Raw genomic sequence first — 18,772 nt, forward strand, 5'->3', positions numbered from 1 at the left:
CTTTAAGATTGAACATAGGCTACAGGGACCTTTAAGATTGAACATAGGTTACAGGGACCTTTAAGATTGAACATAGGTTACAGGGACCTTTAAGATTGAACATAGGTTACAGGGACCTTTAAGATTGAACATAGGTTACAGGGACCTTTAAGATTGAACATAGGTTACAGGGACCTTTATGATTGAACATAGGCTACAGGGACCTTTATCATTGAGCATAGGCAACAGGGACCTATAAGATTGAACATAGGCTACAGGGACCTTTATGATTGAACATAGGTTACAGGGACCTTTAAGATTGAACATAGGTTACAGGGACCTTTAAGATTGAACATAGGTTACAGGGACCTTTATCATTGAACATAGGTTACAGGGACCTTTAAGATTGAACATAGGCTACAGGGACCTTTATGATTGAACATAGGCAACAGGGACCTATAAGATTGAACATAGGTTACAGGGACCTTTAAGATTGAACATAGGTTACAGGGACCTTTAAGATTGAACATAGGTTACAGGGACCTTTAAGATTGAACATGAGCAGAAGGTGACTCCTTGCAATCCTTTAGACACGGCTGTTTGTGATTTGTGACTGACCATGATCACAGGGTGTGTACGCAAGGAGACAAAGCAATAGCCCCAAACCTCTCACACCTATATCCATCTCATACCCATGTCCCCTTAGGCTCATAGACTCCATAAACACAAGGGAGTGTGTGGGGTGATTGCTTTAGGGATGACAACAATGTCCACTGTGGTGTTTGCTTTAGGGATGACAACAATGTCCACTGTGGTGATTGCTATAGGGTTGATGTCATCCATCTTTCTCACAACATAGGACACATAGAATTCAGGACTCCTGCTATTGTCAGCAATGACATGACAATCTCTGAAACAACATGGCAGTCTTTTCTTTAGCAATATTCCCCCTTTATCTATATCCCTGTCTGACCTGAAGGAGCCCCTGTTCTACTAACAGCATGACATTGAGGTTATCATCCAGAACTGTATCCTGGCAACACGGAACTAGCAGATCGAGACGAGCTCTATTGGTTTTCATATTTTCCTCCCAGACGAGGGGTACGGGAGATGGGATATATAAAATGACGAGCCCTGCACTTTGCTGTCGCAGCTGCCTGTACTTGAGATGGTTGCTGTGACAACAGTGTATCGTAGAACTCAGATGAATAAAATATAAAGAAAGAAACTCCCAAAGCATGGGTCATGTTACCAAGGAGGAGAAACTAGGTATCCAAGCTAATAGAAAAGTGCCATCATAGGCAAATCTGAGCTTGGGTGCCTGTCCAACCCATAGCTGTCTGTGTCTTGAACACCTCATAGTTTACATCACCCACATAGTTTACATTCCCCTCATACTGTAATTGACATTACCCTCATAGTTTTGCTAGTGGCGCTGTTGAGGCATTTAGCTGAAGTCAACGAGAAAAGCATTTAAAATGCTCTACCTTACTAATAGTTTGATTGTAAACATATAGCAAACATGTTCTGTAGTTTTGTACAGTGACACAACTGGTCAATTTCAAGAGAAATTCAGCGTCAGTCAGTGTTATGTTACAACAATGGTGTCGAAGCCGAGTGGTGTTAGGCAACTTCCGGGTCAGGATGACACAGGCTGTGTCAGTGGGAACGATCCACCTCTTTAACACTGTAGTCTGTGAGAGCTATCTCCCTCTTTAACACTTTAGCCTGAACCCCAAATCTGTTTGTGGGGTCTTGCAGACTCCTATTAACTATTAATGACCATAGGAGTTGGCAAGCCGGCATAAACAGATCTGGGACCAGGGTACTAATCGTGGGGGATGCTGCGGGAAACAGCTTCCCTTTTCTGCTTCAGCTACCACATGGTGAATAGCACCCTCAGCTCTTCCTCTTTCTGTTCATTTAGGGGAAGGGAACTATGCAAGACCCTTCAGATAAGACATGCGTTGATAAGATAAACTGTTTCTCTTAACACACAAAATCCTCTTGAGTGTGGGTGTGTGCTCGTGTGTATGTTCCTCTCTGCATCCATACATATGTGTGTGTGTTTGTGTGCACGTATATGTTCAGCAACCACTCACCAGTGGGTGAATTAGGATGCTGGAGCTGCTGTCCATTGGGTGTGTTTGCCGACAGGTCCACCAACATTCTAGAGTTCTCTGTCTTCCTGGGAGGGCAGTCTCCGTTACCTGGGAGACAGACAGACAACAAGAGAGCTGGGAACATCGCTCTGCATTGCATTGCACTGCATAGCACACATAAGCATACAACTCCATCTGTACAAACAGCATAACACACACACACACACACACACACACACACACACACACACACACACACACACACACACACACACACACTGTCACTCACACACACACACATTGCTTTTGATAGGTGTCAGTTGAAGCAATCACACCTTGCCAAAATAGTGACAAAACACCTGATTACCTGGGGATAATCTTAAGCTTTGTTTCACTTATGTTAAGAGGAAATCATTTAGCAAACTAGGCCAGGAGGCCAGTGTCAATATGGCTATTTGTATGATACCCTGTTCCGGATCCTAAACAGCAAATGTTCCAATGTTGAATCAACTCTGACAATTTTAAACTTAAGACTGGGCCAGTGTGTATATGGGTCCACTTTCATTGTTAACACTGTGTTGGGCCTCCCAGGTGGCGCAGCGGTCTAAGGCACTGCATCAAAGTGCCGAGGAGCCACTACAGCCTGGGGTTCGATCTATGACCAGGAGCACCATAAAGCAGCACACAACTGGCCATGCACCTTCCGGGTTTGGTCAGTGGGTTTTCTTTGGCTCATCTAGCGACTCTTGTGGCGGGCCGGGTACCTGCAAGCTGATGATGCTTGTCAATTGAACAGTGTTTCCTCCGACATATTGGCAAGGTTGACTTCTGGGTTAAGTGAGCATTGTGTTAAAGGTCATGAATAGCCATAATCATGTTTTTACTCAAATGTGATGATATTTGGATGAAACCAGATCAAAGTATGATGACCAAAGTATAAAAAATGACTTTTGCTTCGACATTGATAAAGTTTGATCATAAACCTTTTCACTCATCATTTTTAATGTTCCATTCAGGATTATCCAAATACTGGGAAAAAAATATGTAACTTTGTACAACTTTAATACACATATACAGTAAGAAAATTTGTCCCAATACATTTGGTCCCCTAAAATGGGGAGACTTTGTACAAAAAGTGCTGTATTTATAAACAGATCACCCAATAAGGATAAAAAATACATTTAAATTAAAGCTGTCTAAAACTCTGTTTTATAGTTTTACGCAATTTTACATGGGAATCAGAATGACAGTTTGGGACCGTTAAGAAGTAGTGGGGCTTGGCAGGTCATGTTTCGGAGGATGCATGTCTCGACATTCGCCTCTCCTGAGCCCGTTGGGAGTTGCAGCGATGAAACAAGGTCGTAACTACCAATTGGATATCATGAAAATGGGGTAAAATTATAAATAATAAAAAAAATAACACTGTACTTAGTGCTGATGCTGTTACACTTGGTCAGTTTTAGGGAATTATCACATTCAGTGCTATGCAATAACACCTCATATATAATTTTTAACACTAGTGTGTATATATAATAAACAAAAATACAAACACAACATGTAAAGTGTTAGTATCATGTTTCATGAGCTGAAATAAAAGATCCCAGAAATGTTCCATTTGCACTAAAAGCTTATATTTGTGCACAAATTGGTTTACATCCCTGTTAGTTAGCATTTCTCATTTGCCAATTCACCTGAAAGGTATTCATATCAAGAAGCTGATTAAACAGCATGATCATTACACAGGTACACCTTGTGCTGGGGACAATAAAAGGCCTACTCTAAAATGTGCAGTTTTGTCGCAAAATGTAATGCCACAGAAGTCTCAAGTTTTGAAGAAGCGTGCAATTAGCATGCTGACTGCATGAACGTCCACCAGAGCTGCTGCCAGAGAATTGAATGTACATTGTTCTACCATAAGCCACCTCTAACGTCATTCTATAGAATTTGGCAGTACGTCCAACCGGCCTCACAACCGTAGACCACGTCACGCCAGCCCAGGACCTCTACATCCAGATTCACCTGCGGGATCTTCTTAGACCAGCCACCCGGACAGCTGATGAAAAAGACAGACCTCAGAAAAAAAAAGTCTGGTTCATCCTTGGGAGCAATTTCCAAATGCCTGAAGGTACCACGTTCATCTGTACAAACAATAGTACGCAAGTATAAACACCATGGGACCACGCAGCCGTCATACCGCTCAGGAAGGAGACGCGTTCTGTCTCCTAGAGATGAACGTACTTTAGTGTGAAAAGTGCAGATCAATCCCAGAACAACAGCAAAGGACCTTGTGAAGCTGCTGGAAGAAACGTGTACTAAAGTGTCTATATGTCCAGAGTAAAACGAGCCATATTTTGTCACAACCTGAAAGGCCGCTCAGCTAGGAAGAAGCCACTGCTCCAAAACCGCCATAAAAAAGTCAGACTACAGTTTGCAACTGCACATGGGGACAAAGATCGTACTTTTTGGAAACATTTCCTCTGGTCTGATGAAACAAAAATATAATTGTTTGGCCATAATGACCACTGTTATGTGTGGAGGAAAAAGGGGGAGGCTTGCATGCCAAAGCACACCATCCCAACCGTGAAGAACAAGGGTGGCAGCATCATGTCGTGGGGGTGCTTTGCTGCAGGAGGGACTGGTACACTTCACAAAATAGATGGCTTCATGAGGAGGGAAATTATGTGGATGTATTGTAGCAACATTACAAGACATCAGTCAGGAAGTTAAACCTTGGTTGAAAACGGGTCTTCCAAATGGACAATGACCCCAAGCATACTTCCAAACTTGTGGAAAAATGGCTTAAGGACAACAAAGTCAAGGTATTGGAGTAACCATCAAATCTTTGACCTCAAGGCCTACACACCTGACTCAGTTACACCAGCTCTGTCAGGAGGAATGGGCCAAAATTCACACAACTTATTGCGGGAAGCATGTGGAAGGCTACCCGAAACATTTGACCCAAGTTAAACAATTTAAAGGCAATGCTACCAAATACTAAATTGAGTGTATGTAAACGTCTGACCCAGTGGGAATGTGATGAAAGAAAGAACCTGAAATAAATCATTCTCTCTATTATTATTCTGACATTTCACATTCTTAAAGTAAGTGGTGATCCTAACTGACCTAAAACAGGGAATTTTTACTCAGATTAAATGTCAGGAATTGTGAAAAACTGTATTTGGCTAAGATGTATATAAACTTCCGACTTCACCTGTACCTCTTAAGACCTTATTTAAGATAACTTTTTTTGCCTAATAGAGTGGCCTGAAACTCACTTTCAACAGACACAATTATGCTGGTTTGCAAAGTGATATGTAGTTTCTATTCGACAGCAGCCAGAGTTAGGATGGCAACAACCAAAATGTTTATTCATCTGAAACCTGCAATCCAAACAAATTTGTAAATTAGACTACCTAAACCATTTAAACTGGAATAACCATTTCATCAACGGGTGCTATAAATCTAACTAACTGATTGGATTAGTTTAGAAAATGTGTATTTAACTTTGTGTAGCATAAGATTAATATATCAAACAATCAAAGAACATGCCAAAAGACAGCTGAAAAAAAACCTATCCTAAAAAAATCTACCTGCAGGAAAGCATGCTGGGAAATATTTCAATGATGGGCGTGGTTTTAAACTTGTGGCGAGGCGGCATTTGCCACAGAACTTTTCAAAATGTATTTGGGGGAAGCACATGGGGAGTGTGGCGAAGTCAGTTAGGAGACCTGCGCCAACTCCCCGTGCTTACCGTGGAGAGAGATGTACCGGGCAGGCACCGTGTAATGCCGTGAGGCACACGGTGTCCACGGTATGTGTGCATAGCCCGGTGCAGTACATTGCAGCACCTCGTATCGGCCGGGCTAGAGTGGGCATCGAGCCAGGTGCCATGAATCCGGCTCAGCGCATCTGATCTCCAGTACGTCTCCTCGGGCCGGGGTACATGGTACCAGCCCTACGCATGGTGTCCCCGGTTCGCCAGCACAGCCCAGTGCGGGCTATTCCACCTCACTGCAGAGGCCTGGCTAAGGGGAGCATTCAGCCAGGTAGGGTTGAGCAGGCTCGGTGCTCCAGACCTCCAGTGCGCCTTCACGGTCCGGTCTATCCGGTGCCACCTCCACGCACCAGCCCTCCAGTGGCAGCCCCCCGCACCAGGCTGTCTCTCCATCTCCTTCCTACAGGTTCTCCCGCCTGTCCAGTGCTGCCAGTCTTCCTCCTGCCCAGCGCTGCCAGGGTCTCCCGTCTGTCCTGAGCTGCCAGGTTCTCCCATCTGTCCTGAGCTGCCAGAGTCTCCTGTCTGTCCTGAGCTGCCAGAGTCTCCCGTCTGTCCTGAGCTGCCAGAGTCTCCCGCCAGCCAGGAGCTGCCAGAGTCTCCCGCCAGCCAGGAGCTGCCAGAGTCTCCCGCCAGCCAGGAGCTGCCAGAGCCGTCAGCCAGGCGCTGCCAGAATCGCCCTTCACTCCGGAGCTGCCGGAGTCTCCCGTCCGTTCAGTGCTGACGGAATCTCCCGTCCATTCGGGACCGGGGGCCCGGGTCCCCAGTCCGAGGTCGGCGGCGAGGGTCGCCGTTTTTAAGAGGCCACGGAGGCGGATAAAGAGGCGGAGAAAAACTATGGTGAAGTGGGGTCCACTTCCCGCGCCAGATCCGCCACCGCGGACAAACGCCCACCCAGACCCTCCCCTATAGGTTCAGGTTTTGCTGCCGGAGTCCGCACCTTTGGGGGGGGGGGTCTGTCACGTTCTGACCTTAGTTCCTTTGTTTTGTCTTTGTTTTTAGTATGGTCAGGGCGTGAGTTGGTGTGGGAAGTCTGTTTGTTTTTCTATGTTGTATTTTGCGTTTGGCCTGGTATGGTTTCGTTAGTCTCTGATTGAGGCAGGTGTCATTAGTCTCTGATTGAGAATCATACTTAGGTAGCCTTTTCCCACCAGTGTTTCGTGGGTGAGTGTTTTCTGTGTCTGTGTGTTCCACACGGAACTTCGGTTCTTGTTTCTGTCTTTCACTTTGTTATTTTGTATTTGTATAGTGTTCAGTTTGTATTATTAAAATGGACACATACCACGCTGCAAATTGGTCCGACCTCTCTTACTCCTCATCAGAGGAAGACGAATCCGTTTCAATCTGCATAGTCTAGCCTACTATGCGCCCTGTGCCACTTGCCAGGTTAAACGAACCGGTAACATTGTGAATTTATAGGCCATTTGTTTTTGAGAAAATGTCAACGCGATCAAATTTGGTTTATATTCTCACATTCTTTAAAATATAGTTAATATGAACAAGTACAAGATTGCTGCAGTTTGACTGGCTTTTCATCCTCCCCAAGGACAGGAGCTTTTCCAGCAGTTTTTTAAACCATGTGATCTGCTTAGAAAAACCCTGGTCCCATTGTAGCCCATTATAAACCTTTTTACAACAGATTTTTTTGCCATACCACTCTGGGACCTGTGGTGCCACCTCTGCAGGATTTTGATGAGAATGTTGTACTTTCCACAGAGTAATACTGACACAATCACACTCTCACACTCAACTCTGGTTATTAACACCAACACTGGGATTATTTTGGACCACTAAGTAATAATTTAACACCAACAGAGTTAATGTAACACCTGAATAAACAGTATAAATGTTACACTGAAAAATCAACACTAGGTAACACTGGCCCATTTGCTGTGTAAGTCCCTAATCTAACACAGTGCCACACCGATCTTTGCAATCCGTTGCTAGTTCCCCAACAACACGTCCAGTAGCACAGATATTTTCCCTGGGTGGTCCACCATCCAAGTCCCAACCAGGCCCATCACTCAGGCTTAGGAGCTCACCAGGCCACCACAGGAGTGCAGGATGGAACATGTATTGCTAGTGGCTACTGCATCTGTCAGCCTCATGTCCTATCCATACAGATCAGATCAGATTGCATCCTCTTAGCACCCACCCTGACACACAGGCAAGGCTATAAGATAGCTGTCCTGTCCACTCAAAGGTAGAGCTGTCCAATCCCTTCTACAGCCTGACCCTAGGGGAGCCTCTCAGCCAAAACAGAAGCAACACCACAGCACCTCCACTGACCCAGGTGTCAAATCCCACATGAGCCACACCAGAGCAAAGACAACACTTTACCAGCTAGCACATTATACAGGAAAGTACCGGAGATGTCATAGAGACAATGGCCACTTCAGTCCAACAGTTCATCTTCAATCTTCATGCTTCCCCCATGGAGACTAAAACAAAATGCTAGTATTATATGTGGTAGACTAGTGTTCCATTGTTGTGATTGGCTGCTGCTGAGTGAGGCACTCTGGGAGTCGCGGTCCATGACCATGATGACACAATCCCTGGGTCTGGTCTCAGGTTGCAAGCCACGCTGAAGTTGAAGGAAATCTCAGGTGACCAACGGGCGGCTATCCCTTGGCAGTGCTGTCTGTCGTAGAGACAGGAGTCGCTCTATGCCTGGATACGACAGGCTTTCCCATTACTGTGCTAAGTGTTGATGCCTTGACGACTCTGTGTGGTCGATCAGGTTAGGTAAAGGCACAGTACAGTGGCTCAAAGATGATATGTACCAGTAGCATCGGAATGTTGATGGTCCTATGTTTCATGTTCTTGTAATTTTTATTGAAAACCTTAATGGCATTTAGCTCAAACGTGTTCGTCATCTGCTATTCCTCATACAATCCTTAAAATTGCAGCTCATTGCTCCCAAAGTGAACCCGTGGGCCAGATTGAGGAGTAACTGGGGCAGACAACACATACAAAACACACACACACACAGTTTGCTGTGTCAAAATCAGAGCTTTGACTGGCACCATACATTAGTTGACTCAATACTGTATGAACCGCCACAACATTTCTGTGCATCAGGGCCAAGACCCAGATGACTTGTATAGACAGGGAAGGTAACCAGAGAAAGATGATGTGTGTAACGCATCAGATATAGACGGTTCCATGTGTAGGCGGCGTGGCCAAAAGGAAAATACAATTTATGAAAATGGCAAAGAGAGAACAAGACCTGATAAACATGATGGCTTCTGTAGGCCGTTTTATGAAGTGAGTTGAGAACGTGTTTCATCAAATGATCATCAACATCTGGTTGGCTGGTTAAATATATACCGTACTTTACAAGTGGGGAGCACTTCAATAAGCCACAGATACTGGAATGACATGAACTTTGAACAAGAGGTTTGGAACTGTGCAGGACTATTTCCTTATTTCCACACAGGCAGCACAGGCAGGAGCAAGGATCTGGTTTTTCCAGTCAAACCATCAACCTCCAGATCATTCCTCCACACTGTAAGAGACAGAGATCTCATTCATCAGCTTGCCTTTAACAATTTAGAGGAGATATGGCAGTATGCTTCAAACATGGATTGGAACAGAGGGCACTATAATGGCTATATCCTACTCCATCCTACTTCTTCCTTCACACTATAACCTCACTATACCATATTTTGCTCCAGTCATCCCAAAACTATTTTCAACACCTGCAACAAGGAGTTGTCAAACTCCAGATGATCAGTGTGTTCTATCAGAGGGAATCTGTGGAGGGGAGAAAGAGGAGGGAAGTATCACTGTGCCTGGTACAGCACCACCCTACTGATAAGACATCTCTAGGGGAGCCAAGAAGTAGTTGGCCCTTTTACAGGATCAGAACACATGCAGCTCGTGTCTCTCTCCTCTTATCGGATTAGTAAAGCAGAATGACTTCCTCATCTCAGCTGTGTGGAACACGTTCACCTATCCTTGCGTACACTTCCATATCTGTATGAGAGTCAACTGTATTTGTTAAAAAATAGTGTGGCCTCAGCCTTGCCCCATACCTTTGACCATAACTCAGCTGTGCAAAACATCACAACATCATGACATTCTCAAATGTATGATTGCTTTAGCATAAAACCACTTTAGGAATCAATAACTCTCAGAAACAACCAGAAATCAAAGAGGAGACTGGACTAAATACTAATTCCAGTTGGATTATAACCAAAATGATGACAAAACGGCCTCAAAATGTGGAAAATTGATTAGAAAGACCATACAACAACATTAAAAAACCCACATAAAATGGTGAATAAGAGACACATCCAGCATCCACAACTTAAAACACGATGTCACAAACCTTTTAAAGACTTTTAAGAGTTATTTGTCAATATTATTTTGGTTAGAGCATGATTGAAGAGTTGACCTACTTGCAGAGTATACATCAGTTGCCTCTGTTTCCATAGTTGGGGGAGAGCTGTAGGTAATCAAAAAGAAACAGTAAGTTAGAGCACTCCAGCTGTATCACAGTGCTTACTCTCCTTCTAACCTCTTCTAAATCCTAATGGAATAAAACAGTGTATACTGTTTGGTTGGAGTGATTTATTTGTACATTACTTTAGGTAACAGTTTGTAATAGATTTAATGAATGAGCCATTATGAATGATTATAAATATTTAGAAATGCCGAATTAGAGGATACATTGATTTTGAAACAGGCATGATTAATATTTAACAAATATATTCCAATGAAAGTTGAGTGAAAATAAATCAATAAAATCTATTACTGATAACATTTGAGAATGTACAAACATGATACAGAGTTCAATATGAAGACAAAGATGCACATGTTTTAGTTTTGGCTTTTGAGGTTCCGAAATACTTTAATCTAGCATCCCTGCAACATAAAACTCTATGGTTCAACTTCCCAAAATGCTGCTGAAGTGCTGGTTAATTGTAAAGTTTTAGCCTCTGAATAGAATACAGTGGTTCATAGAAAGTTGCGCGATTAGAGAAGTAACAAATATATCAAGCTAAAACTATATTATGGGTTATAAATGTACATAGAGACAGAAGACAAATGTTCCCAGTTCTAGTAGTTTCAGACCCTCTGAACAAAAGGCCTTAAACTCAAATGAAATATGTCTGAGAATATACGGTGCATACCACCACTGGCCAATTTCATGTCTGCGATCAGGGTGACATTTTGTATACATGTATTATCTGTTGGAGGTTCAGGTGAGATTGTAAACTATTGATGTTTAATACACAAGATAAGTACACTCAGTGCACAAAACATTAGGAACACCTGCTGTTTCCATGACAAAAACTGACCAGGTGAATCCAGGTGAAAGCTATGATCCTTTATTGGTGTCACTTGTTAAATCCACTGCAATCCGTGTAGATGAAGGGGAGGAGACTTTTAAGCCTGGATACAATTGAGACTTGGATTGTGTGTGTTTGCCTTTCAGGGGGTGAAAGACAAAATATTTAAGTGCCTTTGAACGGGGTATAGTAGTAGGTGCCAGAGATACTGGTTTGTGTCAAGAACTGCAACGCTGCTGGTTTTTTCACACTCAACAGTTTCCATGTGTATCAAGAATGGTCCACCACCGAAAGGACGTCCAGCCAACTTGACACAACTGTGGGAAGCATTGGAGTCAACATGGGCCAGTATCCTGTGGAATGCTTTCGTCACCTTGTAGACCCGATGAATTGAGACTGTTCTAAGGGCAAAATAGGGTGCAATTCATTATTAGGAAGGTATTCCTAATGTTTTGTAAGTGTAAGTGTATGTTCATTGTGCGTGTGCGTGTGCGTGTGTGTGTGTGTGTGTGTGTGTGTGTGTGTGTGTGTAATTATCCTGAACTTCTGAAATACTGAATATGTCCTTTTCTGCAGTCAAATGTCACTGCTAAATTGGACTTTCAGGGTAATAAACCTATCAGTTCCAGGATTACTCTCTCTGCTTTCCTAGACGTTTTTGTTATGTCTGGTCAGGTCACCTGAGATTAAATAAGAGTTGTACCCCTTGACTTTTCCGACATTTTGTTGTGTTACAGCCTGAAGTTAAAATGTATTTAATTCAACATTTTTGTCACTGGCCTACATACAATACCCCATATTTTAAAGTGAAATAATGTTCTTCAACATTTTTACAAATGTATGAAAAATGAAAAGCTGAAATGTCTTGAGTCAATAGGTTTTCAATCCAACTGTGCTGGCAATCTTAAATAAGTTCAGGAGTAAAACCGTGCTTATCAAGTCACATACTAAGTTGCATGGACTCACTCTGTGTGCAATAATAGTGCTTAACACACTTAACATACTTTTTTAATGACTACATCATCTAACACATACAATTATCTGTCAGGTCTTACAGTCGAGCAGTGAATTTCAAACACAGATTCAACCACAAAAAACAGAGAGGTTTTCAATGCCTTGGGAAGAAGGACGTAAAAACCAGACATTGAATATCCCTTTGAGCATGGTGAAGTTATTAATTTCACTTTGGATGGTGTATGAATAGACCCAGTCACTACAAAGATACTGGCGTCTTTCCGAACTCAGTTGCCAGAGAGGATGGAATCTGCTCAGGGATTTCACAATGAGGCCAATGGTGACTTTAAAACGGTTACAAAGTTTAATGGCTGTGATAGAAGAAAACTGAGGATGGATCAACAACATCGTAGTTACTCCACAATACTAACCTAAATGACAGAGTGAAAAGAAGGAAGCCTGTACATAATGAAAAATATTCCAAAACATATTTTCAATAAAGCATGAAAGTTAAACTGGAGAAAAAAATGGCAAAAAGATTAACTGTCCTGAAAACAAAGTCTTATGTTTGGGTCAAATCCAACTCAACACATCACTGATTACCAGTCTTCATATTTTCAAGCATGGTGGTGGCTATATCATGTTATAGGGAGTTGTTTTGGGGTGGTTCAAAAATAAACGGAATAGAGCTAAGCACAGCCAATCCTAGAGGAAAACCTGTTTCTGTCAGCTTTCCAATAGACACTGGAAGACAAAATCACCTTTCAGCAGGACAATAACCTAAAACCTCCGCTGTACCCGCACCCCACCATACCCCTGTCTGCGCATTATGCCCTGAATATATTCTACCATGCCCAGAAACCTGCTCCTCTTATTCTCTGTCCCCAATGCTCTAGGCGACCAGTTCTGATAGCCTTTAGCCGCACCCTCATACTACTCCTTCTCTGTTCCGCGGGTGATGTGGAGGTAAACCCAGGCCCTGCATGTCCCCGGGCACCCTCATTTGTTGACTTCTGTGATCGAAAAAGCCTTGGTTTCATGCATGTCAACATCAGAAGCCTCCTCCCTAAGTTTGTTTTACTCACTGCTCTAGCACACTCTGCTAACCCTGATGTCCTTGCTGTGTCTGAATCCTGGCTCAGGAAGGCCACCAAAAATTCAGAGATTTCCATACCCAACTATAACATCTTCCGTCAAGATAGAACTGCCAAAGGGGAGGAGTTGCAGTCTACTGCAGAGATAGCCTGCAAAGTAATGTCATACTTTCCAGGTCCATACCCAAACAGTTCGAACTACTAATTTTGAAAATTACTCTCTCCAGAAATAAGTCTCTCACTGTTGCCGCCTGCTACCGACCCCCTCAGCTCCCAGCTGTGCCCTGGACAACATTTGTGAATTTATCGCCCCCATCTAGCCTCAGAGTTTGTTCTGTTAGGTGACCTAAACTGGGATATGCTTAACACCCCGGCAGTCCTACAATCCAAGCTAGATGCCCTCAATCTCACACAAATCATCAAGGAACCCACCAGGTACAACCCTAACTCTGTAAACAAGGGCACCCTCATAGACGTCATCCTGACCAACTGGCCCTCCAAATACACCTCCGCTGTCTTCAACCAGGATCTCAGCGATCACTGCCTCATTGCCTGTATCCGCTACGGAGCCGCAGTCAAACGACCACCCCTCATCACTGTCAAACGCTCCCTAAAACACTTCTGTGAGCAGGCCTTTCTAATCGACCTGGCCCGGGTATCCTGGAAGGACATTGACCTCATCCCGTCAGTTGAGGATGCCTGGTCATTCTTTAAAAGTAACTTCCTCACCATTTTAGATAAGCATGCTCCGTTCAAAAAATGCAGAACTAAGAACAGATACAGTCCTTGGTTCACCCCAGACCTGACTGCCCTCGACCAGCACAAAAACATCCTGTGGCGGACTGCAATAGCATCGAATAGTCCCCGTGATATGCAACTGTTCAGGGAAGTCCGGAACCAATACACGCAGTCAGTCAGGAAAGCTAAGGCCAGCTTCTTCAGGCAGAAGTTTGCATCCTGTAGCTCCAACTCCAAAAAGTTCTGGGACACTGTGAAGTCCATGGAGAACAAGAGCACCTCCTCCCAGCTGCCCACTGCACTGAGGCTAGGTAACACGGTCACCACCGATAAATCCATGATTATCGAAACCTTCAATAAGCATTTCTCAACGGCTGGCCATGCCTTCCGCCTGGCTACTCCAACCTCGGCCAACAACTCCGCCCCCCCGGCAGCTCCTCGCCCAAGCCTCTCCAGGTTCTCCTTTACCCAAATCCAGATAGCAGATGTTCTGAAAGAGCTGCAAAACCTGGACCCGTACAAATCAGCTGTGCTTGACAATCTGGACCCCCTATTTCTGAAACTATCCGCCGCCATTGTCGCAACCCCTATTACCAGCCTGTTCAACCTCTCTTTCATATCGTCTGAGATCCCCAAGGATTGGAAAGCTGCCGCAGTCATCCCCCTCGTCAAAGGGGGAGACACCCTGGACCCAAACTGTTACAGACCTATATCCATCCTGCCCTGCCTATCTAAGGTCTTCGAAAGCCAAGTCAACAAACAGGTCACTGACCATCTCGAATCCCACCGTACCTTCTCCGCTGTGCAATCTGGTTTCCGAGCCGGTCACCGAGCCGGTCACCTTACCCTAGTGAAACTGACTATCCTACCGATCCTTGACTTCGGCGATGTCATCTACAAAATGGCTTCCAACACTCTACTCAGCAAACTGGATGCAGTCTATCACAGTGCCATCTGTTTTGTCACTAAAGCACCTTATACCACCCACCACTGCGACTTGTATGCTCCAGTCGGCTGGCCCTCGTTACATATTCATCGCCAGACCCACTGGCTCCAGGTCATCTACAAGTCCATGCTAGGTAAAGCTCCGCCTTATCTCAGTTCACTGGTCACGATGGCAACACCCGTCCGTAGCACGCGCTCCAGCAGGTGTATCTCACTGATCATCCCTAAAGCCAACACCTCATTTGGCCGCCTTTCGTTCCAGTACTCTGCTGCCTGTGACTGGAACGAATTGCAAAAATCGCTGAAGTTGGAGACTTTTATCTCCCTCACCAACTTCAAACATCAGCTATCTGAGCAGCTAACCGATCGCTGCAGCTGTACATAGTCTATTGGTAAATAGCCCACCCATTTTCACCTACCTCATCCCCATAATGTTTTTATTTATTTACTTTTCTGCTCTTTTGCAAACCAATATCTCAACCTGTACATGACCATCTGATCATTTATCACTCCAGTGTTAATCTGCAAAATTGTAATTATTCGCCTACCTCCTCATGCCTTTTGCACACATTGTATATAGACTCCCCCCTTTGTTTTCTACTGTGTTATTGACTTGTTAATTGTTTATTCCATGTGTAACTCTGTGTTGTCTGCTCACACTGCTATGCTTTATCTTGGCCAGGTCGCAGTTGCAAATGAGAACTTGTTCTCAACTAGCCTACCTGTTTAAATAAAGGTGAAATAAAATAAAATAAATTTAAAAAACACAAGGCCAAATATACACTGGAGTTGCTTACCAAGACAACGTTGAATGTTTCTGAGTGGCCTAGCTAGTTTTGAGTTAAATCTGATTGAAAATGTATGGCAATACTTGAAAATGGCTTTCTAGCAATGAGCAAATACTGTACAATCCAGGTATGCAAAGTTCTTAGAGACTTACCATGAAATACTCACAGCTGTAATCGCTTCCAAAGGTGATTCTAACATGTATTGACTGAGGAATGTGAATAGTTATATAAATGAAATATTTTTGTATTTAATTTTCAATAAATGTGCAAAAATTCCTAAAAACATGTTTTCAGATTGTTATTGTGGAGTATTGTTTGTAGATGGGTGAGAACAAGAGTCTAGGTAATCCATTTGGAATTATGGCTGTAACACAACAAAATGCTGAATAAGTCAAGGGGTATGAATACTTTGTAGGGCACTGTATGACTCACAAGAGGACAATAAAGTCATATTTCAGGTGTAAAAATAAAACCGCATTAAGGCCCAATCTTGAGGACAGACCAAGCAAAACATGCTCTACTGTGAACTATCATACAGATGTCAACATTTTGGCAAATGTCTTGTGTATGATGGCCACTTTTCTCTACATACAATAATAATCACACCAGACATATTTATAACAAGTCAATAAAAAATGGTATGCACTTTGGCTACATTTTCCTTCATAATGAACACTTCAATAATTGGGAAACCAATTACAATGGAAATATTTGTTTTACCTAAGACTAGGAGAGATAATATGTCTGTTTTTTAAGAGTATGTTCTATGGAAAAAATAGTAAAAACTATATGCTGAATTAAAAGTCATATGTGGTTGACTAGGCTATTCAAATACATAAATACATACTAAATAGTTGTTAATACTCTAAACTTTAGAGCGCTTAGCAGCCTAAGTATACAAGTTATTACATTCAGTCAATATATTTTATTTTATACTTTTGACAATTGAGATTATAAGTGCTTCGTCAGCAATAAACGGAAAGCCCTTAAGAATTTGCACCAACAATCCGCGCCTCCGCTGTGGACACCTGTCCCTAGACGCTCAGTCGTGGCACGTGTGTTGGCTTATCTGACAGCCCAAGATCTCCCTTTAGTTTAAAACAACATATGGGTTGATTATTTTAATTACACGATCGAAATCAAGCCATATGTTGACAGAATCAGCCGCCACCTGTTATTGTATGATTTGAGCAATCGAATGGGTAGCCCTGTCAATTTATCGATCAATCGCTCAGAAAAAGTAAGCAGAATGAGGACCTTTGAAGTTAAAAGTTCATCTGTTGCGACTAGGTAAAAACAATGCTGTTATGCTATTATAAATGTGTTACAAAGTTAGTACGCAAAGTATTCGTGTAGGAATGGTAGCCTAATAATTTTAAATGCATAATAATTTGTATGATTCTGATAACCAGACTTGATAAATTGACAAAATGTTCAACTGAATATTACCTTTCAGTGTCTCCCCTGTGATCTTCGTCAATGGAAGTCGCACCTCGTTCTAAAATACAAATTAAAACCCCCAGTTGTCTAATATGTATTTGATAGACAATTAATAATGTAGGGTCTACTCTCCTCTTTTTAAAAAGTAGGACACCTAAAATAAAAACTTCAGTTGAATATACCACGGTCCTGTCCTGCATACAAACTGAATAAAGTTTAGGAACATGGCAGCACACTCCTCAATAAGTAGCTTTGGTAGTTACTTCCTCTGTGCTGAACTAGCCCGTCAACTTTTTCACCTCAGCCCGCACGCACCTTCCCTTTATGTACAGTATGTATCCTATAATATTCTATGAAGTACACCTTGATTAGCCAAAATATGGGCACTTCAACAGTTATAGACTGTGTGTTACTGGATTTTGTATTTATTACAGCAACAATGAGGTCGGGGAAGATATAACTTGCTTTTAGACTAAATGAAAGAAACAAAGGAACAAAAAAAGAAAGAAAGAAAGCGTAGAATATAACTGGATCCACCGGTTCCTATGGAATTAGCCAAATAAAAGGAGTAGGGATCAGCCTATTTTTGGCCGAGGGATTCTAAGGAATCGGATAAGCATCGTTATTCAAAAGGTATTGGATGAGGTCTAAGAGTGAGTGTGTCAGTGGGCAGTCCAAGAGAGATATGACAGGCTGATAGTCCATGCTGTCTCGTAGTAACCTGTCATTCACATGCAGGTGCAGGTAGAAAGATATTTCAACAGACGAACGTCTCCTCAACTATTGTGCCCATTCTGTCTCTATAGCCTAATTCAATAAAATACGAGATTATCTCCCTTGACACTGCAATTTGGGTTCAAAGCATTTCGAATCATGTCATAGAAAGACGTTGCAGAAGCCCCCACTGCTGCATCAACAGGTATCCGATCATTGTGCAGTCCAGAGCCGTCTGATGTTTATTAGTGAAATGCACCTGTCTCGCTGAATTCCTTGTCTGTGTAGATTGCAGCACGATCTGCATTGTCTGGAATCTGGATCAATGGTCGGATGTTGAGCGTTTATCCACGGACATATTTTAGATCATCATCATAGCAGACAAACTGTCATCCTTGTAGGCTAAATAAATATATAATCATCGCTATCTATTTTCTTTATTTCGTTACCTTATTATCGCAGGAGATTAAATAATCCCATCACCTATGCTGTGAGGTAAGAACTACACATGTTCACCCATTGGAATGTCTTGCTTGGAATACAATGTAATGTAATACAGTAGTTCCGCAGGCAACAACAGTTAATCCCCCGATACTTCCTCCATCTTCGAAAGCAGAGCAGACGAGCCGCGGAGTGTCTGTTCTGGGAACCTGGTCTAACACAGAGAAACGGATCGCTCTCTCTCTGGCTGTCTGTGCTGTAGCTGCTCGGAAATCGATTACAGTACTTCACAGCCTGTTGCTTTTGTATTTAACACATTGACAAAAAGCTTAAAATAACAGTAAGGCATTTTTATTTTGAGTAAATGGTGAAAACAATGATTGAATTTGACAAATTAGGATGATAATAAATAAATGATAAAAGGATCATAGTAATAATAAAGCTAATAGTGCTTATTAATTAGGCTACGGTTGATACAGCACTCATAAAAATATTTATTGTATTACTA

General features: G+C 42.8%; 1 protein-coding gene across 6 annotated transcripts in view; it reads right to left on the minus strand.

Annotated features, from left to right (window-relative positions):
- LOC112225571 (zinc finger protein Helios) overlaps positions 1-18,466 on the minus strand; it is a 31,214-nt gene extending 12,748 nt beyond the window's left edge. The window contains exons 1-4 of one of the 6 annotated variants that reach the window (XM_042306516.1): positions 18,273-18,466; positions 17,119-17,167; positions 10,257-10,303; positions 2,082-2,189 (exon numbers count right to left, since the gene is read on the minus strand). In XM_042306516.1, coding sequence (XP_042162450.1) covers positions 2,082-2,189; positions 10,257-10,290 — 142 coding nt within the window. In that variant the 5' untranslated portion in view covers positions 10,291-10,303; positions 17,119-17,167; positions 18,273-18,466. The other 5 variants (XM_024389653.2, XM_024389652.2, XM_024389651.2 and 2 more) reach the window with 5 other exon arrangements.
- Between the last annotated feature and the right edge of the window lie 306 nt (positions 18,467-18,772).

Source organism: Oncorhynchus tshawytscha, linkage group LG26 (genome assembly GCF_018296145.1).
Source record: "Oncorhynchus tshawytscha isolate Ot180627B linkage group LG26, Otsh_v2.0, whole genome shotgun sequence".
Taxonomy (NCBI): domain Eukaryota; kingdom Metazoa; phylum Chordata; class Actinopteri; order Salmoniformes; family Salmonidae; genus Oncorhynchus; species Oncorhynchus tshawytscha.